At 33.0% G+C, this 26442-nt stretch overlaps 1 protein-coding gene across 7 annotated transcripts in view; it reads right to left on the reverse strand.

Annotated features, from left to right (window-relative positions):
• POSTN (periostin) overlaps window positions 1-26442 on the reverse strand; it is a 36793-nt gene that overhangs the window by 8168 nt on the left and 2183 nt on the right. For 2 of the 7 annotated variants that reach the window (XM_032294512.1, XM_032294514.1), the window contains exons 3-18: window positions 22157-22221; window positions 20429-20586; window positions 16435-16599; window positions 15424-15570; window positions 14780-14921; window positions 13099-13311; window positions 12368-12502; window positions 10692-10840; window positions 9048-9184; window positions 8355-8485; window positions 7720-7850; window positions 7510-7612; window positions 7336-7403; window positions 6581-6626; window positions 3479-3559; window positions 293-382 (exon numbers count right to left, since the gene is read on the reverse strand). In XM_032294512.1, coding sequence (XP_032150403.1) covers window positions 293-382; window positions 3479-3559; window positions 6581-6626; window positions 7336-7403; window positions 7510-7612; window positions 7720-7850; window positions 8355-8485; window positions 9048-9184; window positions 10692-10840; window positions 12368-12502; window positions 13099-13311; window positions 14780-14921; window positions 15424-15570; window positions 16435-16599; window positions 20429-20586; window positions 22157-22221 — 1961 coding nt within the window. The remainder of the gene's footprint in view (window positions 1-292; window positions 383-3478; window positions 3560-6580; window positions 6627-7335; window positions 7404-7509; window positions 7613-7719; window positions 7851-8354; window positions 8486-9047; window positions 9185-10691; window positions 10841-12367; window positions 12503-13098; window positions 13312-14779; window positions 14922-15423; window positions 15571-16434; window positions 16600-20428; window positions 20587-22156; window positions 22222-26442) is intronic. The other 5 variants (XM_032294516.1, XM_032294513.1, XM_032294518.1 and 2 more) reach the window with 3 other exon arrangements.

A 26442-nucleotide genomic window follows, 5' to 3' on the forward strand; every position in this document is an offset into this window, starting at 1 on the left:
CCGACATTAGTGTTACAATTTTATGCAACAAACCTCACTTGTATATGTGAAAATTATGACAGTTTTGTTGGGTGACTTAATAGTTAAATTAATTCCAATTAGATCCATTAGGAGCTAACTATATTTTATTTCTGACCAGCTAATAAGAACTCATAGCTGAGAAAATAATTCCCACAATTTATATAAAGTAAGAACAAAGAGAAAATATCAGTTGTTCAATATATCTAAGCCAACACTATTTCAAAATAATCACAGCAAAGCTAGTCAGCACCAGGAAACATACGAAACGCACCTCCATGGATCACTTCAGTTATTGTTTCACCTTCTTTAATCAGTTTGAATTCAGGTTCACCTTCAATTTTGACTTTTGTTTTTGTGGGTCCTGGGACATTATTTTAGAAGACAAATTATCATGTTAAAGGAGTCCTTTAAATTTACCAGAACAGGACATTTATTTCAACATTCGGTGTTACTCAACTCAAATGTCAAAGTGGTTTCGGGATCTATGAAATCAGTTTTAAACATTTCCCATTGTCTTCAAATTAGACAACAGTCTATCGATGTGCTACTAAAATTACTTTCATCTCCTTTAGCTTTTAAACTGATGTATAAATCCATGTATTTGTTGGTTGTTATAAAGTATGATTACACAAAACGATATATGTGGCTACACTTTGTAAATCATACAGCATGTACATGTTTGTGTTTCTCTCATAACTGGTGTGGATCCCACTTTATCATACTGATATTATCTTATTACATTTTCCTTATTAAAATTTTTCATTTAAATTTTAAAATCACTCAGTACCTTATATTTTTGATCTAGTGGGCATAGGAGTGAATATAAGAAAATAATAAATGTATACCTACCTTTAAGATGCTGAGTGCCAGGTTTTATGAGGAAAATAATTTGAGTACTTACCTTCTATATGAGAATAATACAAAATTAACCAATTAATAGTTAAACAGTCCTTCAAATGCAAAAGTTAAACTAGTGTTGCATTTGACTTGCAAAATGATTTTGCTAACACAGAAAATCATTTTGAAGGTTAGAAAGCTGCTTACTACATTAGTTAATTAAGACTGTTTCACAAAGGAGTAAGAAAATTAAGTTCAGTACATTTAACTCATACTGTAATAGCCTTCAATAGTGGAATGCAACCATTTTTCACATATTTTTTAGAGCATTTTTTTTTTGGCTGGTTCAGAAATTGTTAGTGTACATGATTACCAAAACTAAATCAGCCTAGAACAATCCAAAATAATGAAAATAAAAGTAGTCTTTTTACTTATAAATATTTTATGCCGGGACATTTGATACATAAGGCCAAGGGATATTGACCACAAAACATAAAGCCAGGTTTTTAAGGTGTGGTAACTTCAAAAGAAAGCACACCTAAGGAATTTAAGAACCAAAAACGAGTTAATAAAATATCTAAATCAATATTTCTTTAGAAAAGCCAAACTGAAATTTTGGAAACATCCTTTATAGTTAAGCTCTATGAAAGAAGGGATTTTCTCAAGATTGTTTTCCTATTTACTCCCAATACCTAGGAAAGTATCCAGCACAATAGCTGCTCAAAAACTATTTGTTGAGTTGAATTTTAGCTGATTTATTCGTAATTCCAAAATGTTGTTATGTATCTTTTATAAGAGGCGTCTTAAAATTGTGTCCTGGAGTTTAATTTATTTAGTAAGAATTTAAAAGTCATCAGTGGCTCTGTAATTGTTCAAATAGTGAAAAGGAAATGCTAGTAGCAATCTTGGAAGCTGGACCATTGTAAATTGCCGCTAAGATAAATATTTGTTTCCTTCGTTATGCTACACAGGAGTGTAATTTCTGAATTTTTGAACTCAAGATATTAATGAGTAGGTGACACAACTCCATTTTTTCATCCATGTTCCCTTTATAAGAAGAAGCCAAGTAGAGTTGATACTCCGGTATGATCTTAACTGAAGAAAGATTAGTAGGATAGAATCCTACTGCCAAAGATTGCGGAGATAAATGAGTTGAATAAAAAGCTTCAAAGGAGAAGGATCTTTGAAAATAAGAAAATGGCACATTTAAATAATTTCAGATAAAGAAGCTGTGCACAAGTTATAGTGCAAAATTTTAGGGAATCTGATTTTTTTAAAACAGGACAAGATTTGATTTTAAAATCAATTGTATTCTCAAAGATCATTGTGTCATATTTCACTGCAGTGATCAAGGAATATATTTTCAACAAAATTTCTGATTAATTTCTTCTTAAAATACTAAATTCTCTTCATTACTATATAAAGTTAATTAAATAATTATAATTATAGTATTTTTTAAAAAACAAGGACAGATTTCAAGGAACAACTCAATTTTAAGTCTCAAGAATGTATACTAATATGATAACTAATTAGCTAGGAAATCCATTTTTATCTATGTGTTTTCAAGGCATCAATTTAAATTAATGGCTTACTTTGTAAAAGTATTCAAGAAACTACCTTCTCAATCCATCAAAAGAAATAGCAAAATCAAAGATAATTACAATTATAGTTTTTCAAAGATTCAATCAAAGATACAATCTGTTCTCTTTTTGGAAGACTGTTTCTACCCTTCTTATAGCACAAGGAAGATAATTAGTTCTTTTCTGGGTACGTTGCTACATTAAGACTATTATATATGGAAATTTTTAAAAATTTAAGTTGTGATCCTTGGATATAATTAAAATACATGAAATGAAAGTAACATCAAAGATGTTGAAGTTGGCTAACATAAGTACTAAGAATATAGAGATAAGTGACTGCTTATTTAATGTTCTAGTATGAAACATCAGGAGACGAGTGTGTGTGTGTGTGAGTGTATGTGTGTGTGTGTGTGTGTGTGTATTATATATATATTTCATATATAATTTATATATGCATATTTAAGAGTATGTTCAGGACTGGAATTAAGTATTTTAAAAATTAACTCACTGCATAAACTGCTTCTTTTTTCTTCTAATTATGATGGTCTAATTAAAAAATATCTTATGTGTGGCTGTAATTTTAAAACCTTTCATTAAACATAGCTTGTATGCTATCTTAGGTTACAGAATGAGAAATGCCTGTAATTTTTTTGGAAGAGCTTCTTGTATTGTTACAAAAAAGAACATGTGGGAGATTGGAAACAAAGCAACAAAAAGCTTATAGAGTGTGAAGGAGTCTGACTAAAGTAAAAAAACTCATGATGTATTTTTTTAGTGAATATCTGGGTACTAGTGTTAAGGCAATGCCAATCAGATTCAAATTAAATCAAGTACAAGCAAATGTACTGAAAGTATTAGGAATGCATCAACTACTTGGCTAAATAATTTGCACTCCGCATTCTTCAATTACTTGAGCATGCCATTGGTATAGATATATTTAATATGTTAGTTATTAAAAGAATGTAGATACATTCATAGAAATCAGTATTTTTATGGATGTTTTTATAGTAAAAGGAACCATGTATAACATTGATTTTTACCTTCGGTTTTGATAATAGGATGAAGACTACTTTCAATCACTTTAATTTTTGGTTCCACAACTTTGGTTATAATTTTAGTTGCTGAAAGTATAGAAAGTGGAACATAAATGATATTTACATAAAAACCTGAACAAAGGTTTTTTTTGTTTTGTTTTTTTGTCTCTGTAGAGTACTAAGGTACAGGATGTGGTAATATATTCAGGCATCAGATACAAGAAATATTCTTGGTACGTAACATAATATCTTCTCATGTCCAGGTGTTGAACTCTGAAGTCCAGTGACTTGAATTTGATCCAGTGAAATATATACTCACAGAGTGAGAAATTCTATCTAGAAATCTGTAATTTTTAATTGTACCACTAAAACGCTTTACCTTCTTTTGTACTTCTTGATAATATTGGCTGCCTTGCAACAGAAGACAAATATGATTAATGTCATGCAATTCATAATATCTTAAATTGCATTGCTGGATTCTTTCTCAATTAAAAGAAAAAAATGAAAGAAAAGCCTTTTAAAATGTTTTTCATGCATCTGATAACAGTGACATAGAAAGGAAAAAATGAAAAATAGTTCAGAATACTTAAAAGTAAGAAAAAATTTCAGCCAGCCAGACATGAGCTCTATTCAACAAATATGATATGATCGGTATTTAAGTTATAGGCTAAAATGTCTTTAATTTTCAGTTTTGTTATCACTATGTTTTTTTAAAATTTAAAGGTATATATTTTAAACGTGTGTCATCTTCCTAAGTAAGATAATAGTCTATAAATTGAGTACTACATTTGCTATTTGGGTGATTGGTTCACTAGAAACCCAAACCCCAGCATTATTCATATCCATCTAAAAAACTTGCATGTGTAACCCCCTGTATCTATAATAAAAGTAAATAAAATAAAATACCAGTCAACTATTTGGTTGACTTTGGTTGTACTGATTAACTGGAAATGTGCCTGTGAAGCCACACAGCCAGAGCTGCTGGCTTTTTGTAATTTCTAACGAAAAGCCTTGAAAGATGGTTCTGTTAGATAACGGGCCACGCTAAACTAACTGTGCACTCTGATCACATCAACACAGCGGAGGTGAGATAGCACAGCTTCGGTTTCTGCAGTTCTCAACTTATGCTTATAAGATGTTTAGCTGTGTCAACTTTTTGAATTAATGCGGGTTCTTAGCCTTCATAGAGATTGTTTCAGACTTATGTTTTATATTTTGATTGTGTTCAGTTATTGGTTGCACAGGTGGCCTTGCCACAGAAGAACGTTTCCATGATGGTCGAATGCATAGGGGTCTCTATTGCTACTATCAAAATTGGTTAATTACTTTTAGATTACATTTTTTACATTATGTTAAGAAATATGAAGTTGTGGAGGTTTAGTTGGTTGGTAGTTTTCATTTTAATCTTGATTTTCTGAAGACTTAAGTAGTTTTGATAGGTGATGGTCTCTCAAGAGGATTAAATATTGATCTTAGTCCTCTCCAGGTTAAATATTCCATATTTGACAACTTATACCAAAATGGCATACTTTCCCTCAACTATACACTTTAAAATGGATGTTATTTTGGGGATGAGAATAATATGCAGCAACAAATTAAAGGAATTTTAGAGACAAGTCAACAACGAAATATAAAAATATAAAATTTGGTTTAATTTATCTTTACTTCTATTTGAAAATACTTCTTAATAACAGCATACCATCTAAAGAGGAGTAAAAGAAACATCTTACATTGGAATGTAGATGTCAGAGCTGTTTCAGGGTCTCTGGGTAGGTAGGGAGTGGTCATTGAACTTGTATAATTTCATAAAATGTAGCTTATGCTCTGTGAGTGAGGATGCAATTTAGTAGGAGAAAATAATTATAATATTTTTGCTCACTGTAGTCAAAACATTGTATTCACTTACATAGAAAGTAGTGAAACTAACATGGGTAAAGAAGGAAAGCTAAAGAAATATAGTGCAAATGTGTGTGTGTGTGTGTTTGTGTATGTGTGTATGTGTATGCATATATTTATACCTTTGATGAAGAAAGATGGCATAACATGTCTGATGAATAGAGCCATAAGTATTCTTCAATTTTTTGAAAACACATTTTTTACAAGATTGTGTTCCCATGATGAATCATAACTATTCCAATTAAGTCTTTAATAGAGTTTTGAGCTGGCCTGACTCTGGAATTGCATGTTATTATTACATAATTGAAATCAACAAGAGCAGCAGACATTTTGTTTTGCTCCTTACATTAGCTTTACTCCTTTTCCATATCCAGTATAATCTAAAGAGAACTTTTTTTAAATTAAATAACTGGATGCTCATGGTATAAAACGAGATGATTTTCTAGCCAGAATAAATGTGGGGATTGAAGTAATGTTTTAGCTACTGATACATGTTGAGTGTTTAATTGGAGAGCCAAAACAAAATGAAAAGAATTTCTGCTTGAAAGCTCCAGTGAAAGAAAGAAAAAGATATAGAAAAAGACATGATAGAAAAGACATCCTACCAGCTACACTTATGAGAATGAAGTACCCTTTGCCATTGTTAAGTAGTAGAGGTTTAATTTTGATAATCTGGTAGTGTCAGAGATCAAAGAACCCTGGAATTTAGAAACTTTAGATTTGTCACGTTTGTCCAATTTTGAATGGGAGAGTTTTTGAACTGCCACTTCGTAAACACTGATATTTTTTAACACATGCTTCTCAGCCTGACCTTAGACAGCTCAGGGCTTGATGGTGGCATGAACGAGTCTTTGGTAAGGTCATTTCTGTGTCCACACATCTGAATTTTTAGATATTTCTAGAGGTTCTTTATGCCATCTCTTCCCTTTATATGTCTTTTTTTTCCTGCCTCTTTGCCACACTAATATTATATTATATTTTGCTATATTTCTCATATCATAGCATTCCTGTTTTTCCAGTGAGTGGGAAAGAAGTTCATTGGGTTTGAATATTATCTGGGACCTCAAGCCCTGTTTCAAGTGAAATGCGACTGGCCATAGTTTGGAATTCTAAATACCAGATTATCAATAATCTCTGTAAATACAAAGAAATGTATTGTTTTCTTTTTTCATACCTTGCCACCTATGTGGCCAATATTTATTATATACTTACTATAGACAGTCATCGGGATTTCTTTGAAGGTACTACCACGAACAAACTGAAAATAAATGTTTATATTTAGTAACATGAAATGCAATAGTTGTGTTAACAAAACCATGGCACCACTTTAATTTTTACTAAATTAAAAATAGTGAAGCTATTATTACACTTAATAGAAGTGAAGTCCTCATATAAATCACCTTCCAATTAGATGCTATCAGGTCAGATGGCATAAAAATCATTGGATTAATTACTCAGAGATTTAAAAATTATAGAATAATCCAAAGTTAAATATATTTGTTAAACACTGTTTTCTGTTTTCTGCTACTTTTACCCTACATTGACAAAGAAGAAAAATATTCCTTTGCTTTTAATCTGTGATTAATGATCATCTTTTTAAGTGAATGATCTTTCCATTATAATCTGCAGTGAAAGTATTGAATGATAGATTTTAGTTATTTACCATTTTAGTTGTCTAAATTGGACTGTAAACTTTTTGAATAATGACCATGTCCAATTTAAATACATATTTTTCATAACACTTTATACAATCCTTGGTCCTGTGTAGCTTTAAATAAATATTTGTTGAACAAAACCACAAAGAAATGACGTCATTTCTTTACAGGTGGGCAAGTGGTACATAAACAACAAAGAGCAATCCAAGCCCAATATATATTTACTCATTAATGCGCACATTTCTAGTCTGTTATGTTAAGCCATTAATATGTGTTTTACATATTAGAAATAAAACAAGTAACTTTCAATACCTTAATTTGGATGTGTTTGATTAATTTATTAAGTATTTCCAGCAGCCGATCATTTCCAACAGGTATGTCTATGAAGAGGAATATTAAATGCATGTTGGTAAGAAAGCATAAAATAAAAATCTAGGTTCATATTAAAAAAGACTTAGCCCATCAGTGAGTTCAATAATTACCAACCTGCTGGATAGAGGAGCTTATCTACGACATGAATTACACCGTTTGTTGTCAAGATGTCAGATTCTTTTGATTTCAGTTCATTCACCAGCAGTGTATCATTTGCCTATCAAAATAGGAGGCAATTTCAATGACGACATTTAATTAAGGGTGAATATTTAGATAACTTAATGATGGATGAACACAATCATAAATTCATTCTAGGCAACTTACTCCTTTCAGAAAGATTTTGCTTCCTTGTGTGGTCTTTAAAATGTTAGTAACACCAGGTTCAAATCCTTTTCCAATGAAAATTCCTGGTGTCAGGTGATAAAGAATGATGTTTTGAAGAGCATTTTTGTCCCCTAGGGGAAAAATATACATTTTTTATTCAATAATATGACTTTTTGATAGACAGGGACTAAGAAACAAAACATTTATTTGTCTTTATTTTTTTTCCATATCGTACTTTCTCAGGATGTCATTATTTTCTCAAATAAATAGCAATGCTATGTCAAAACATAGAGTCACTTCAATTAGGCTAATCAAAATAGAACTTAACTTACTGGAAGAAAAAATTTAATTATTTTCTAAATTATAACTGTTTTCTTCTTTGTCCCCTTATTACATGGTCTTTAATAGAAACCACTAAGTGAACATCTAGCTCAATAGTATGACAGTAAGCAGTTTAAGAAGATTACTGAGTGACCCTCCACACATCCCAAGTGGATGAAATTAAAGGAAACTAAAGCTTGCCATGAATACCAAAAAGGGGATATTTTTAAGGCAGAAATCTGGACAGGAAAGCTTGAGAAAGAAAAGAGATCTTGAAATGAAGGGGAAAATATCTGGAATTCACTTCTACTCACTTATCAGAAATTCTTTTTCTTCACTAGTCATTCCCTTAAAAGCATCATTGGTTGGCACAAATAACGTCCAGTCTCCAGGTTGTGTCAGGACCTCTTTCAAGTTTGCAGCTTCGAGCAGGCTGAGGAAGGTGCTAAATGGGAAGGATGTACATTTATTTTGTCAGATTTTCATTTAGGTATTTTCATATACAGTGCATGTAATAGAACAGAATCCATGTATTGTGGAAAGCATGAGAGAACTGCTTATACATTTTCAAGTGTTTCAAATATAATTTACAGGTTAAAAGTTTTATTATGAAAAATGACTGAAATATACAATAAAATTAAAAAAATTTTTTCAACTGATTTCATTCTATAAAACTTGACAAGGTCACATATAACAAAAAAGAAGCATTTTTGTCATTTAATACTCCATAAAATCATCTTTGCTATATATACCATCAATTTCTAAAAACTGTAAGAAAAATGTCAAGAAGTAGTTTACTTTGTTAGATTTGTTTTTACACACAAAATCATATTATGGTGCACCAGGAAGTAGCAGTGAAAACATATATCAACTTTGAAAACATTTATATTGACATTTTATTCTAAATTATATTTTCAACCATGCAAATGTCTTTTGGGATACTTCCTATAAAAGAAAAATATGCCAATAGCTCTCATTCTTTGTGGACGTGCCACTGATAGGCTTACCTAAAGCGCTTATCTTGTCTTAACTTTTCATGGAGAGATTTCTCTGCTGGTTTGATGATCTCACGGAATATGTGAATAGCGCCGTTTCTCCCTAGCTTACTTCCTCTCACCATGCATGAATTTTCAATGCAGACAGACTAGGAAAGGAAAGAAAGGTATGGAGTGTCCTTTTCCTTGCTTGAATTTTCGCATATAGATGTAACTACATAATTAAATTTCTGGATCGGCCCTTCTGAGACGTAGCCTATTGTCTGAGGCCACTTAGCAGCGTCTTTCAGTTGCTCACACAAACTCACAAGGCACTTCTTATCCAGCCTGGTTTTTTTTAAATAAGTCAAGCTACCGTAGGGATCAGGCAGGTGTTTTGTCAACAAATTACAAAAGTTTCATGGAATCCCACTTCTACATTTTTTATCATTTCTGTCTAGATTTGAACTATTTCTCCACACCCTCTTTTGGTCAAGACCATCTGTAAAGTTTCCTCACTTTAGTGCTTTTAGGGATCTTCACAAATATTTACTTTATTTTCTTAACTGTAAGAACCTATTCATCATTATAAGTCAAATCATTGACATATTTATAGTGTTTTTAACAAATGTGATATATATATATATATATATATATATATATGTCTACATACACACATATATATGTATACACAAAATTTAAAGTGCAGCCCATTCAATGCATACTTAAAAATGTGTCTTTGGAACACAGGGAGCTGCTGCCATGTGCCAGATTCAGTTCTAGGTAACGCCTGACTTCCTGTGAACTGTTTTAGCTGTAGCTGCATGGGTTATCTGGACAGATACTAAATGTATCATTAGTTGCCCTGTAATTTTGATAAGCAATATTTCTATAAATTTTCCTGCATCCAAAAGTACATTAGGGCTGGGTGCAGTGGCTCACGCCTATAATCCTAGCACATTGGGAGACCGAAGTAGGAGGTTCACTGGTGGCTGGAAGTTTGAGACCAACTGGGAAATACAGGAGACTTTGTCTCAAAAAAACAAAAATTAATTTAAAAAGTAGCCAGCGTGGTAGTGTGCACCTATAGTCCTAGCTACTCAGAAGACTGAGGTGGGAAGATCCCTTGGAACCAAGGAGTTTAAGATTACAGTGAGCTATGATTGCGCCACTGCACTCCAGCCTGGATGACAGTGAAACTATGTCTCTTAAAATAAAATACATTAAGACCATTTTATAAAGTCCAGAAATCTCTATTTGTCAATAAAGGTTTATCTTGAAAATTATTCAAAACGTATTCAGGTGCTGGCTGGTTATTTTCAAGTATAATATCACCTTGCATATTTGATCCTACATACAAATTATCTTGTAAATTATAAAGTACTCTGCAAATAAAAAGTTTATAAAAATTTAGTGCTTTCTAGAATTTAAAATAATTGATGCTTTAAAACACAAAATTATTTATAATGAAACACATGCAAATGATCTGAGTTTTTAATACATAGCACTTTTTGTGGACTTTGCTCACAGTCTTCATCCAAGCTACCCAGTTCCCTGATGCTTCCAGGAATATTTACTATTAAAACCACATTCATAAAATTCTGGGAAATATTCATTGAAACAGCATTCTTTGACATGCCACTTGACAGACTTTTTATTTTATTCTGATTTACTTACTGTCCGATATACAAAGACTCTGAGATGTTTGCCTCCCATGGTTTCCAGTTTTTGTCCATTGTAAAGCTCATTAAGGCCAACTTTTACTTTCAAAATGTGATTCTGCAGAATTAATTTAAGAAGGCGCTGATCCATGCTCAGAGTATCATCTGTAAATAAATTCATTCAGAAAGAGCATGATTTTATTTAGAAAGCATTAAAGTTTCTCCTGGTGAGAGGGAATCATGTAAACAGGTAATCCCTGACATTATTAATATCATGGATTTTGAACTCATATAATATATGAGTCAACTAAATGCTCAAAACTGACAATTCAATTCACTAAGTAGAAACTTGGTGATCCATTGTATCAAATGACAATAATATAGTTCCAATCCATTCGAACAATGAGTTTCATCTCTGTAAGGGCTACATAGTTTTATAGTGGTCACTGGCAAATGCTACACCTTAATGGTGGCCAAGGTTTTTTCTGAAGAATTAGATGTCCATTAGTCACATGAAAAACTATTGATGAATCCTCTCTAAATTAATCTTGATTACTGGAAAGAGAATCAAAACAAACAACCTCTTAAATATGGGTTGCTGCCAAAATACATGGGGATGATTATGACAAGGAAGGAAGGCAGCATTTCTAGGAAATCACTTTTCTTTTGATTAATAGTTTTCTATATCACAATTTAGTATTTGGAAAATACTAAATTTGGAAAACCATTAAAAATGGTGTTACCTATTTTTAATTAATAAATTTTGCCTGACAATTTAAATATGTCTTTGTGAAATCATTGTCCTGAGAAAGGTGACAGGTTGTGTGAATCTGAACATGGTCTGTGAATAGCGACTACTAGGTGAAATATTTACGTATACTATTTTAAATCATGATATGGAAGTGTATAATCTTGTCATTTTATTTATTTATAATTTGACACCCTTACTATCCAAATTATGAGTTGCAAAATACACCTATTTATTTCTAAATATTATTATGTTGGTATCAAATAAAGAAATCAGCTTTATTTTTTAAAAGACCTATCAATGCATCCTTATTGTGCTGGAAATAATAGATTCACAGAGAAACTGAAAATCCTTTATTAAAATATTTTTAATTGATTAATTAATGTATTTGTTGAGGTGGAGTCTTGCTCTGTCACCCAGAATGGAGTGCAGTGGTGCGATCTTGGCTCACTGCAACCTCTGCCGCCCGGGTTCGAGAGATTCTCCTGCCTCAGCATCTCAGGTAGCTGGAATTACAGGTGTGCACCACTGCGCCCAGCTAACTTGTGTAGTTTTTAGTAAAGATGGGATTTCACTATCTTGGTCAGGCTAGTCTTAAACTCCCGACCTCGTGCTCCCAAAGTGCTGGGATTACAGGCATGAGCCATCACACCCTGCCTGTGAATACTCTTTATTACAAACTTTCATTCCCTGTAGGCTATTATTCATTATAATAAAATGTTTTGAAATGAAGAACATTTTAGTAGAGACAACATAGTACTAACACATTGTATGTGTAGCCAGTGCAGAAACTAATCAACCTGTACGCTTTCTTACTGCAAACAATCATAAAACATTTATTCTTTCAACCTCGTAAAACATGTATTCTTTTTTATTGCAAACAGTCATCATAAAGAAAAAAAGGTGTGAGGAAGAGAATAAGAACAACAGTGTCCAGTACATACCAGAAAATGCATTATTCACAGGTGCCAGCAAAGTGTATTCTCCATTTGGCTTCAGAGCGGATGCCAAGCCTAATTGGGCCACAAGATCCGTGAAAGTGCTTTGCTGTTTTCCAGCCAGCTCCATAACTTGTTTGGCTGAAAAATAAACCATCACCATCCTAACAATGTCGTCATTGCTATTATCTCTATCATGAAACTACTAAATCAACTCCTGTCTCTTTTCTAATATTGTAAGCTATTACTGCAATTTCAGTATGGTAAAACATCCTTCCCCTCCCTTGTAAAAGAGTTCCACTACAATTTTTTGGAAGGGGCTGATAATCACAATGAATTTCAGAAGGAAAGTATCTTTCTGTCTTCCTACTACATGTTTCTTTGATTCTCTATTGTTCATCTCTCCTATCTCTCTACCCTGTGAATTCTATAGCCTTTTCATTTATCCAAAGCTAACCATTTGGTCGGATCTTTCCTTCTTTTTCCAAGAAAAACTCTGGCACTGTGAAAACCTTTGTAAATATTAGATGTCAGAACCCTGGAAAGCCAAAGATTCATGCGTGGAGTGCCCATTACTACACTATCTATGAAGAGCTCAAGTATCTCACTATTTATCGAGTTAGCGCTTTCCCTGCCATTCTTTATACTGCACATTCATTTTTCACCAACTTACTCTTTGAGGCAGCATAATTGGTAAATTATAGTAAGTTGTAAAAATATATAAAACCGTTTCTTACCAGAATCAGGAATGAGGACCTGATCAATCAAATGGATCACACCGTTATTTGTCACAATATCCTTTTTGTTCACCATTTTGATTCCGTTTACTGTTATGCTGTCACCGTCACATCCTATCTCAATTGTATTTCCTTCCAGTGTCTCAAAGACTGCTCCTCCCATGATAGCCTCAGAACACTGGAGAGTATTTAAGATGTGGTACTTCATGAGAGCTGGAGAACACAATAAAGAGCGCTAGCTTTCAGATCAAGGGAAATAACATTTTACTCTGAAACGATGTGTTTCAGTGTGGAACTAAGTATTTATTTTTTTTCTTTCTTTTTTTTTTTTTTTTTTTTTTTTTGAGACAGAGTCTTGCTCTGTTGCCAGGCGCCAGGCTGGAGTGCAGTGGCGCGATCTCGGAAATTAAGTATTTCTTAGAATGTGGTAAGACTTAAGGATTCACTAACAGCTTTAAAATCTTATTTGTGTTCTAGAAGTTTTTTCCTATCAACTACAAAATAGAAACAGCTCAGCTTCATAGGAATTATAAGAGGAGAAGATCTACTTCAGGAAATGATTTGTGCGGTATTAGAAAACATGGCAGATTAAGTTCCAGCTGTCATCAGAAAGTAGCTCCTGATGTGAAAGCAAGAATTGGTTGTTTCAGAAGACCTTTGACTAGCATGATGGCTCACACCCATAACCCAACAATTTGGGAGGCCTAGGTGAGAGGGTCCCTTGAGGCCAGGGGTTCAAGACCATCATGGGCAACACAGCAAGACCCCTCTCTACCAAAATTTAAGAAAAAGGAAGGCCTATTAAATTCCAAAATACCCAAGGGCAGTATCTTGTATTAGCTGATCATAGCAGAATATTTGTACATAACGTTTAATGAGGTCGATAGAGGCTGAGGATAAAACAAATTATTTCATGAAGGCAACTTCTAGAAAGTAGCTAAATAAAGGTGATTTATTGAGGGACCTCTGGAGGGGTCTATGCCTCAACTACATTATATCTATCATGCATCCCAAAAATTTCTCATCTTAAATTGTTTAAATGTATTTCGGGATAGGTGGAGTATGTAAAGTATGCAAGCACAATGTAAAACCTATCTAACAATAGAAAGGAAGCTTGGAAAGCCACCAAATCCTTCAGTGTATCAGTAGTTAGTGGGCCAAGAGAACCATACAATTCTCATAACTCAATAGTACCCTTTGGCATAAATACAGAATTAAAAGCATTGCATAGCATGTTTACAATATTAAAATTTGATGACCTAATATTTCTTTCCAAAACCTGCTAATTCTTCTGAATATCTACTACTTATTTACTTGAAAGCAGTATGAAGCATTAGGAGAAATACCTAATGTAGATGGTGGGGTGATGGAGGCCGCAAACCACCATGCACACATATACCTACATAACATACACATTCCGCACATGCGCCCCAGAACTTAAAGTATAATAAATAATAATAATAATATAAAAGAATGTGATCTTAAGAGTATTCTTATTATCTAAGAATTACACCCTGCCTGCTCTTTCAAGGACTTTTGAAAGACTCATGTTATACCTCAGAATAAAAGATTTTCCTTGCCTTTGCTTATTAAATCTAACATTACTGGCAAGAACTAGCCTCTTTTTTATTTCCTGCTCAGAATGCTGGGAGACTTCTTAGAGGGGAAAACATTTAACTACCTGCAGAAGCCACTTTGTCTCCCATGATCCTTTCTAGGACACCTCGTGGGAGTCTCTCAAAAGCCTCATTGGTGGGAGCAAAGAGTGTGAAGTGACCTTCTCTTCCAAGGGCTTCCAGTATGTCCGATGTGATGGCAGCTGCCTGAAACAAAAATGTGCTTTTTAGAGATTTTCACATTGTAAATCCAAAAGAAAACTACAACATGCTTAGCCTAGGCTGACATGAAGAATTTGATTCCTACACTATACAGGTTTGCTCTTGTTAGAGCTTCAAAATCTTACTTTTTGACACAACGATGTCTTTTCCAACTGTCTTCAAATTGTGTTTGCAAGAATGGAAATTCTGCCCATGTTTGTGGGACTGTAGCACTATCCGGCAGTAGATATAATAACAGACGAACACGTTCTAAATGCACTAAACACCTTCCAGCCACATGACTAACCATTCTTAGTCTATCATTTTCATAGAAATATTATTTCATATGAGAAGATGATTTCTCACATTTAAAATGAAAATAGTATTCATTCCAAGAACTATATTTGTAACATTTTTGCCAGATTTATAGCATTTCTATTGTTTTTAGATTTTGGCAGGAGACGAGGAGGGATTTCAATGACCTAAGAAAATGTGCTCTTGGACTTACTCTAAAAGATGAAAGTTCATCTTCTGCTTCAACAAAGTCTTGAATTGAGTTACCAATTTGTGTAAGGACACGATCAATGACATGGACAACACCATTTGTTGCAATCTGGTTCCCATGGATGATTCGAGCACAATTAACGGTGACAACCTATAATTATTTGGAAAAATCAAAGTGCTGAAATTAGAGGTATCCATTGACCACTGAGACTGCGAGCCCATTCCCAGTTTTTCTTTTATACTAGCAAAAGGGAAGCTATATCCTAAATGTAAATGCTGTGGATGAAGGATTACATGTTGTTATCTCTAAAAAAGATGCTGTGAGAGAAAAGGGAACCAATTCAAAACCCAAGTCTAGACATACTTAACATATCCAGCAACATAGGGCAAAGGTGTTTTTTCTTTCCAATTATTGCTTTTGTTCCTCTCTTTTATGCAGATAGTCACAAACTTTTTAATGTGGGTCAATGAATGACATAAAGAAGTCTAATTAGTCCTAAAATAAGTTTTGAGAGGGAGAAACAAATAATTATTGTATAGATATAATTAGTTCTATTACAAGAACTTCCTAAATATTGCTTCATCACTGACCTCGTTTGTCCCTGAGAATTTGGCTATGGAAAAAGTCCTATGACCCCATTGGCAGTTTCCTGCAAAAACTGATCCAAACACACAAGAACTTCAGTTACAGTAGCTAGAGAACACTCATTCTTTGATTACTCTTTTTGCTATTACAATAAATTATTTCAAATACATCGACTAACAAAATTTCTTTTTTTATAATACCTGTCTCCTGTCAACTAACTGTTCATGTAATTTGTCCTTTACAATCACTATAACTAGATTGGAAATTTACATGCCCCAGATTTGGGGGGAAAGTCATAATATAGCACTTACTTGTTCTCACTAACATTTTATTATTTTTGTGAGCATTATATAAAAAGTATAGAAAAAATTAAAGAAGCATTTTAACAGTGTACTTTTCATAATTGTACTTTTTACTGAAAAAACTTACCCCATTAGGATAATGGTTAATGAAAAGCCCCAAATTGTTATACATTGAAGGAACAATCATGCCATTTTTTAAGTCCTTGGTCAACATTCTCTTATCAACCATGTGGCTATGTAAAGCATTCAGTAATTCAACATTCACATTGCTCTCCAAACCTCTACGGATATCCTAGGAAAAATTGCAATGATAGAAGTTTAATTTATTGTGGATCATTAGTAAAAGTCTTATGATCACCCTATATCTACTCTCTTGCTATTTCTCCTTGCATTATCAGATGGACATACAAAATTCACATAAATAACTTAAAATTATATTATTATAACTGGTTAAGGAATTTTGTAAGTTCAGATACTTAGTTAAGTGTCTTGAATGTGATAGAGTGCTTAGAGCACAATTTTTAAAGTGAATATGTTGATAAAGAGACAATCTTGATATAAATAATAAAATGATAAGAATTAGGGAGATATGAAATTATCAGATATTTAAACTATTTTAAGTGGCAAACAAAACAAAACAAAAATGACATTATATTTGTATGCAACATTTGAGTTTTCACAGGGTTTCATGTTTATTTCATAGCAAATTCAAGAATTCAATCATCCTGTACCTTTTTATCTATCTAATACCATGTATTATATTATGCTTTACTCAATGCTGTGGGAAACATAATAAGTAAAGCATAAAGTCACAATCATTAAGGTGTTTATCATATAGCAGCAAGTAAAAGTAGATAAAATAAGATATAGGACAGAGGGGAAAAATGCTTTCAGGGCTCAAATAAGAACAGCTTTTCAGAAGTAGTTTGGAGACAGATCTTGAAGAGGAGATGAGATTTAAATTAATAGGAATGATGTGGCTGTCTTCTAAATCCAGTGCTGACTTAGAGTGAATGCCAAGAAGGCAAAAGTTGTCCAGTTTGGTTAATACATACTTTTATGTTTCTCAGATACTATTGAGAAAGAACTTCAGAAGGGCATGTTGGACAATAATGTGGATGACTTTAATGTCCTAAGAAGTAAAATAAAGTGGCAATGAGGAACCACTGAAGATTTTGTGGCATTGGAATTTAATGATGAGGATCAGGCTTCAGGAAAGTTGAGTGGTAATGTACAGCAGAAATGAGAGCACTAGGTGGATCACTTTAGATGAAACATGAGATAAGGCTAACAGCAATTATACAACTAACAAAGTATGTAAAGGACCTCTTCAAGGAGAACTACAAACCACTGCTCAATGAAATAAGAGAGGACACAAACAGATGGAAAAACATTTCATGCTCATGGTTAGGAAGAATTAATATAGTGAAAATGGCCATACTGCCTAAAGTAATCTATAGATTCAATGCTATCCCCATCAAGCTACCAATGACCTTCCTCACAGAACTGGAAAAAACCACTTTAAACTTCATATGGAATCACAAGAGAGCCCGCATAGTCAAGACAATCCTAAGCAAAAAGAACAAAGCTGGAGGCATCACACCGCTGGACTTCAAACTATACTACAAGGCTACAGTAATCAAAATAGCATGGCACTGGTACCAAAACAGAGACATAGACCAATGGAACAGAACAGAGGCCCCAGAAGCAACACCACACATCTACAACCATCTGATCTTTGACAAACCTGACAAAAACAAGCAATGGGGAAAGGACTCCATGTTTAACAAATGGTGTTGGGAAAACTGGCTAGCAATGTGCAGAAAGCAAAAACTGGACCCCTTCCTGTCACCTTGCACTAAAATTAACTCCAGATGGATTAAAGATTTAAACATAAAACCTAACACCATTAAAAACACTAGAAGAAAACGTAGGCAAAACCATCCAGGACATAGGCATAGGCAAGAACTTTGTGACTAAAACACCAAAAGCAATGGCAACAAAAGCCAAGATAGACAAATAGGATCGAATTAAAATTCAGAGCTTCTGTACAGCAAAAGAAACCATCATTAGAGCAAACTGGCAACCAACAGAATGGGAAAAAATTTTTGCAATCTACACATCTGACAAAGGGCTAATATCCAGAATCTACCAAGAACTAAAACAGATATACAAGAAAAAAACAAAGAATCCCATTCGAAAGTGGGCAAAGGATATGAACAGCCACTTTTCAAAAGAAGACATATATGAGGCCAACAAACATAAGAAAAAATACTCATCATCACTGGTCATTAGAGAAATGCATGTCAAAACCATCGAGATACCATTTCATGCCAGTTAGAATGGCAATCATTAACAAATCTGGAGACAACAGATGTTGGAGAGGATGTGGAGAAATAGCAACACTCCTACACAGTTGGTGGGAATGTAAATTAGTTCAACCATTGTGGAAGACAGTGTGATGATTTCTCAAGGACCTAGAAATAGAAATTCCATTCCATTTTACCCAGCAATTCCATTACTGAGCATATACCCAAAGAACTATAAATCATTCTACTATAAAGACACATGCACACATATGTTCATTACAGCCCTGTATACAATAGCAAAGACCTGGAACCAACCCAAATGCCCATCAATGATACACTGGACAAAGAAAATGTGGTACATATACACCATGGAATACTCCGTAGCCATAAAAAAACGAGGAGTTTGTGTCCTTCATAGGGACTTGGATGAATCTAGAAGCTATCATTCTCAGCAAACTGACACAACAACAGAAAACCAAACACCACATATTCTCTCTCATAGGTGGGTGTTGAACAATGAGAACACGTGGACTCAGGGAGAGGAGCATCACACACTGGGGGCAATTGGGGTAGGGGAGAGATGGGGGTGTGGGGAGGGTGGGGAGGAATAACATGGGGAGAAATGCTGGATATAGTATACACCTAAAGTAAAAAAAAAAAAAAAAAAGAATTGGAGAAAGGGGAGGTAAGGATGGCTCAAAATTTTCAAATCTGAACATTGAGACCAGTAGTGCCAATTGGGGGGAAAAGGCAATAAAAAACCTATTATTTATGGGGGAAATAAAATGGCATATGTTTTAGATAACTTTTATTTAAAGATGCAGATGGTATATCCAGGGATAAATACTAAGGTAAACAATAGAAATATTCTATTGAAGTTCCAAGAAGAAACAAGTCCAAACAACAAGCACAGACATAATGTTTCTATGCCCTAAAGTGATAACTGAAACAATGATAAGTGCATTTAAAGAGCAGGGTCATCTTGCTGGAAGAAATTCTTATAAATTCCATTCTTTAAGTCAAGGAAGAAGATGAGTCAGCAAAAAGAACAGGAGAGGTGGTTAGAGATGTGGTGAAAGACAACCAGAAGAGAGAGTTCTATAATCAAGCAACTAACCACACAGCTAATGTAGCCAATAATGCCTACAGATGTATGCCTAAACTTTATTAAGTATATTTGGCTCTAGTTATAATTATCAATTCATCTCCATATCTAGTAGAAAGTAGGAATGAAAATACATTATATCAGTTTTATAGATTCAGAAATTGAGTAATAATTTAGGGTATTGTAAATTAGACTGTGCACAAATGTCTTAAAATCAATTGTGTTTTCACGTTTCATTTAATTATCCACATACATGCATACAAATTTGACAATCCGAACATCCATGTATATTTACATATAATTAAATATACATAATAAAATACAGCTATATAACACAGCTTATGATAATTTTAAATTTCAGCAGGCTTCTTAACTTACCTTTCTGTTAGACATGTTATCTGAAATTACATATATATTTCCTCACGAACAAAAAGGAGAGAGGAAACAAGTACAACAGGATAAGTGCCTTTTTAGCTGATTCTTGGTTCCCCTTCTTAAAAAAATTAATGTATAAGTCTCCTGGAGAGTTATTTTATTTGCAGATGTATTAAGATATTTTACTTCCCTCAATAACTCATCCCTTTATGTATCTTCATATGTATACAATAGAACAATATAAAATTTCTATTAATAGTCAAGTTAATAAATCAGTTAACATGAAACAACAATATCAACAAAGTAAATATATTGAAAAAGTAATGAATTACAGAATCCAAGTTGTCCCAAGCCTCATTACTCGGTGCGAAGTAAGTGAAGGATCCCTCTCCCTCGATCTCCTCCCTCAGTTTTGAGACGTCAGAATACCGCTGTGTTGTGGTGGCTCCCACGATGCCCAGTGTGCCATAAACATGGTCAATGGGCATGACTGAAATAATCAAGAAATTAATAAGTACTGAGAATAATCTCAGGATGTTATTCACAATCATTTAAACTTTATGAACAAGGTTAAATTTCACAAGATTCCATGTAATAATTTTAGAAATAAAATTAGATCAATAATCAATTTTATGGAAAAGTTATCTTTTGAGTGCTAAATAATAAATGCTGTTGAAAAAATATTATTTTACATATTCTTTGTGCTGAGGAAAAGAAATTGTTTATTATCATCCTGGTTTAACATTTAACCTATTTAGATCTCAATCCTGCTACGTCAATAATAATTCAATTACAATTCACCATTTTCTGTTATTTGAATCTATCAATTTTATAGATTTGAGTCTCTAAAAAATATGTAGGCCTGCTTGTTTTCATTACAATTTCTAGGAGCAAATAATTCAAAATACTTAATGCTTCCAGAATATTTCTCCTGAACGTCAGAAGAAAGATTCATCCGTGAATGTCAACCTGAAGGAGTTTATTGAGTAATGTACCATCAACTTATTTTTTCTGACCCTGTTTGATTTGAAAATTAGTACAATTTGATTAATAGCATAGAAGAAACGGTTATTAAATTTGTGAATATCCTTAGACTTGGTTAAACAACTATTAAAGTATAAAACTGGGATTTAAAAAGACCCTTAAAATGGAGAAACTGAGTCAAAATGAAAAAGGTTAAATTTCACAAGTTTCCATGTAATTCCTGTGCCTAAATTGAGAAAAACAAATCCTAGAGACCTGACTTAACAGTGTGTGTTATCTGTAATCAATTTTAATTGATTCAAAATTCAATATAAGCTAATGATGTAATATAGTTATCAATGACATTATCCAAAGTGCAAGATCTCCCCAAATCAGTTACTTATCTTGGTATTTTCTCTACTTCTCAGACCAACATGGATGGACTTTAAATATCAGCCTGGGTTTATATTCAGAAAAAAGATTGCTGGACTAGAGATATTCCATGGGTTGGTGTTATAATGGGGAGGGTCAGAGTCTGTGTTACATTGGAAGAATTGGGGATAGTTAGCCCAGAGAACAGAAGATTTTATTCAAGAAGAGATGGTAGCTGGCGGAAAGGCGTGATGATTGGCATGAAATATCTGAATGGCTGCCATTTCAAAGAGGAAATAGATGAACTATTATTTTCTCTAGTTGGCAGAGGTATAGGAAACCAAATTTCTATATAAGGAATATTATAAAATCAGAGCTATTCAACTAGAGAAGATGAAGTTTTGCCAAGTAGTGAAGTTCCACGTTCTTAGACAAGTTGAAAGAGAGGGATTTTATAAAGAGTTTTGTTCCTTAATGGGAAGCTGAACTGACTTAAATTTCTGACTAAGTTTCGTTGTATTGCCCAGCATCCAGTGCATGAGAAATGTCTTCTTATATTTTATCATTGTGATAAATTCATGATTAACACAAAAATCGGAGGGACATATCTTGGATTTAGGATGGTGCTGAAATACACACATACAATTGACTTCTCCACAAGCCACCTCAACCTTTTCCTTGCATATAACATGTTCCTTATTTAATTCAAAAAATTGAGATTTTACCTGCAGGGCAGCCTCTCATTCCTTCCATTCTCATATAACCAGGGCAACATTCATATAACACAGTCCTGTACATTGAAGAAAATTAATATTAAAATGGGAAAATTTTAAAATATTAAAATTTAAAATTAATATTAAATATTAAAATATTTAAGGTTACATTCTGACATAAATTTGACAAAATATTTCACTTACTGCCATAATTTGTTGAGATTCTAAAAATTAGGTGTTTTTTTTCCCCCTAACTTTTTCTATGTTTACATGAGTTTGATTTCTTGCTACAGTCTCATGGTACTATAGAAAAGTTGCAGAATGTTGATTCAGCAATTCAGTAGAAATGGGAATGCAATTTGGGTCCCATTTCTACTACTTGGCTGACATGGGAACTTGAGCAAGTTATTTAATAAACTGGGGTCTTTGTTTCCCCAACTATTTAACCTGAATACAGTAGCTATAATACCTACTCACAGAGTAATTGTGAATCTCAAATGAAATAATGCTTTTGAAATCATTTTGCAAATTAAAAATGGCTAGAAATGTGCTTTAATAAAAGATCATTGGAAATATAAGAAAATACATTAACTCATTTGAATTGATAAAATGCTATCTATTGCTAACTAAAATAATGCTATTTTTGGTGTAAATTATTGGTAGAGTTATTAATTTTATTATATTATACACCAACTTTAAAGAGTTTTTATTTCTGTAAAGTTTTTAAAAAGCAATCTAAGTTTATTTTAATATTAGAGTTCAGTAGTCAAGAAAATGGCATCCTGTTTAAAGTTAACAAAGTGTGTTAAGTTCTATAGACAATAATTAAGGTAACAGACTAGAAAATTCAAGAAATCAAAATACACACACAATAACGTTATCTAATTTACTATATTTTGAGAGAAAATAGTAATTTAAAATTATATATATATTGCTTATAAAATGAAAACTACGATTGTATTAATACATGATTATATTAATATAATGCTAATTTTAATTTTTTTCACATTTTATAGATTTTTTCTGAACTTCATCTAATATAGTCTATTTTAACTAAAATTTTACATAATTACTAATGTCCTTTCAATAGAAATATAAAGGTACATGTATCAAGCAACAATTAGAAACAGGAGGATTATTACAAGTAAAAAAATGCACATTGTTTTGTAAATTTTAATTGATACCTATCATGTTACACAATTTATGACCATTACAGATTAATTATTTTGTAATTCACTAATTAAACATGAATCAGCTAATTCAGATGTTATTTCTTTTCTGGCCTTTTATCTAGTTGTCATAATTGTATTCAAGAAGTATGAATGAATAAAATAATCTAGACATGGGCTAGAGATTGGCAACTAAAAGAATAAAATCTTTTTTTAGTATGATGAAAATGGTAAGAGCAAACTATCAAGAAGCAAAAATTTTAATGATGTAAGAGATAATCTTATACAGTCAAATAAAAGTAAATAAATGTTTTCAAACTGAACCCAGGTCCATTAAGTAATTATCTAGGATTTGTCATCCTGTTTATAACATCGGATCCTCATTCTCTATTTGTTAATAAAAAATTTCTGGCATGAAATATTGGCTTAAGAAAAGTAGACAGATAAAAATGTAGACAAAATTAAATGGGAAACACCCATTTCAAGTTATTCTCTAATTTTAATATAATTGGAAGAATAGTTGGTATTGGAAACAGCTATATAGGAGCCTTATGCAAGTCCTAATATAGCCTCTAAATAATTTTATTTCCATGAGCTGTATGTAAATAAATCTGATAATTGGATATGAAAAGATCAAGAATTGCTTATGTATTAGCTTTAGCACATGTTGCAAAGAATTTAAAAAATAATATACAAATGTGCTTAGTCCAGAGCTTAATAATACTTACTTGAAGTAAAATAGTGAATGGAAAAGGAAATTTAACAAAAAATTATACAGCATATGTTAATATAACAAGGATCAGTTGTAGAGAATTAATGCACTAGATGAGATAAAATTCTAACAGTTCATTGTATTATCAGCTGGTAATTGAACAATGTGCTTATCTCTGAGTAGATATTTTGAAAAGAAAAATAAGTAGTTTTTTCAGAAGAACATTTATGCTACCAAAAACTCAGTGTTCCCATATGGTCAGTAGGGCAAAACAAGAGTTAAAAAAATAATCATTGCTACCTACAGCTCTACACATGAGAAATTTATCTTTGTTTTCAGATTAGTATCTAACATTTCATGAAACACCAGCTAAAAATGTCACAGACATTCTCTAGAGGAGGTTTACAGAATACTATATTACCAGAACAATATATATTTTGGGCAATATCTTAACCTTAGGAAGCTTCATGTTTTTCATTAGGCCTGCTCAGTTTACTTTTCCCAAATCCCCAAAGCAATTGTCCAACTGGAAGGCAAACATTTCTGTCATCTGATCAAAAAGTCTTGAAGATATCTCTAGAAATCTCAGCATAAGCAAGCAGATTGCAGACCAGGCAGACTTCCTGTCAATATTATTGATTTCTTTGATTATTTGAAATTAGCATTTACATTTACTTCAGATGTAACTACTCTTTTGAAAATGAAGCTACTTTGGAAAAATAAGCTAATATAATTGAACAAAAGGGACACTGTTATATTGCTAGCTAAAAAAAAAAAAAAAAAAAAAACCCTCCCCCTTCAAAATTATGGTTTTTTTTTAAATGGGAAACATGAAAGAATTTTGGCACAGCCTCTGTACAAGTCTTGACATCACTCATGTATTTAGATGGTTAAAGTAAATTGACGGCATTCTTCTCAATCTTCTAGGAAGGATGTAATAAACATTCTCCCTAATATTTCAGGGTGAAGGTCATTTCTTTTCTAATTAGAGTGCATTTCAAATGTGCTTCATGGTATCCAAGAATATAAAGAACAAAGAGAGGAAAACTCAGAGCCTTAGAGTCCCTACTAGAGCCTAGCTTGCAGCACGGCATAGATCACTGTAACAACTGATTGCATTATAATTGTGTGAATGACTCACAAGTCTGGAAGAAGTCTGCACACTAATAAGAATAATGTTGAAGTTAAATGATAATATCAAGTTGAACTCTATTAAGTCAATAAGCAGGGGATTGTCTATGAAGTCCTCAGGTCCTCTAGCCTTGGTTACCATATGGAGATGCAACCCAGCTAAGGTTAAATGCCGTATATACATGCCTTGTTAAATGCCTTGTATACATGGTCCTTACTTAGAAATAAAGATAATCTTGTACATTTCAAATAGGCATCTGGTTACAACTTCCTTTCCTATCTACATCTACAAATTTTTAAAAATAGTTTAATTTTAAGGACAACTGATATTATGCATTATGATTACTTAGGAATTTCACATTCATCAATTCATTTAATCTTCTCAGAAACTCTATAATACAGATATTAAATCCATGTTTTACAGACAAATCTACAGGAGGGATTCCATATTTAATATTATTATTATTTTTTGAGATGGAGCCTCATTCTGTTGCCCAATCTGGAGGGCAGTGGTGCCATCTCAGCTCACTGCAACTTCCTCTTCCCCAGGTTCAAACGATTCTCCTGCCTCAGTCTCCCAAGTAGGCACCCACCACCATACCTGGCTAATTTTTTTAGTTTTTTCAGTAGAGACAAGGTTAGCCATGTTGGCCAGGCTGGTCTCGAACTCCTGGCCTCAAGTGATCCACCTGTCTCAGCCTCAGAAAGTACCAGGATTAAAGGTGTGAGCCACCACTCCTGACCCATATTTAGTATTTATACCAATATTATTAGCTTAGAAATAAGTTTCCAATCAATTCTTCCACCCAAACTTAGGGAAACTGAATTTTAATGCTGATGTATTAATCAGGTTCTTCCTTGCATCTTTTGATTCTCAAGGCATCCTTCACTGAGGGTGGACTCCAAATTAATAGGAGGCAGGGAGGAGCTGCTTGCATTGTTTTCTTGACTGGGGATGGCAACTCAACATTTCTGATTGCATTACTTGCCCTATTTATGACTCATTCCCTCATAGTAAAATAAAGATTTTGGATCACAGGAGTGGTTCTTGACCTTAATAATGTCCAGAATGTTTATTACCTTTTTTTCTCTCAATATTTATTGGTGAAACAAACCAGAAGGCATATCTATTAAGTGATAAATAATGCTTTCTAATTTTAAGCTAACCAGTGAAATATGTGTTAAAACATAATCATCCTTTGGGCTATTGAGATATTATCTATAACAATGAGCTTCCATTATCATCTTGTGGACCTCTGGGGATGGAACATCTTGAGCAGGGAATC

This window comes from Sapajus apella, unplaced genomic scaffold (assembly GCF_009761245.1).
Source record: "Sapajus apella isolate SASKATOON/1434 unplaced genomic scaffold, GSC_monkey_1.0 scaffold32, whole genome shotgun sequence".
Lineage (NCBI taxonomy): Eukaryota > Metazoa > Chordata > Mammalia > Primates > Cebidae > Sapajus > Sapajus apella.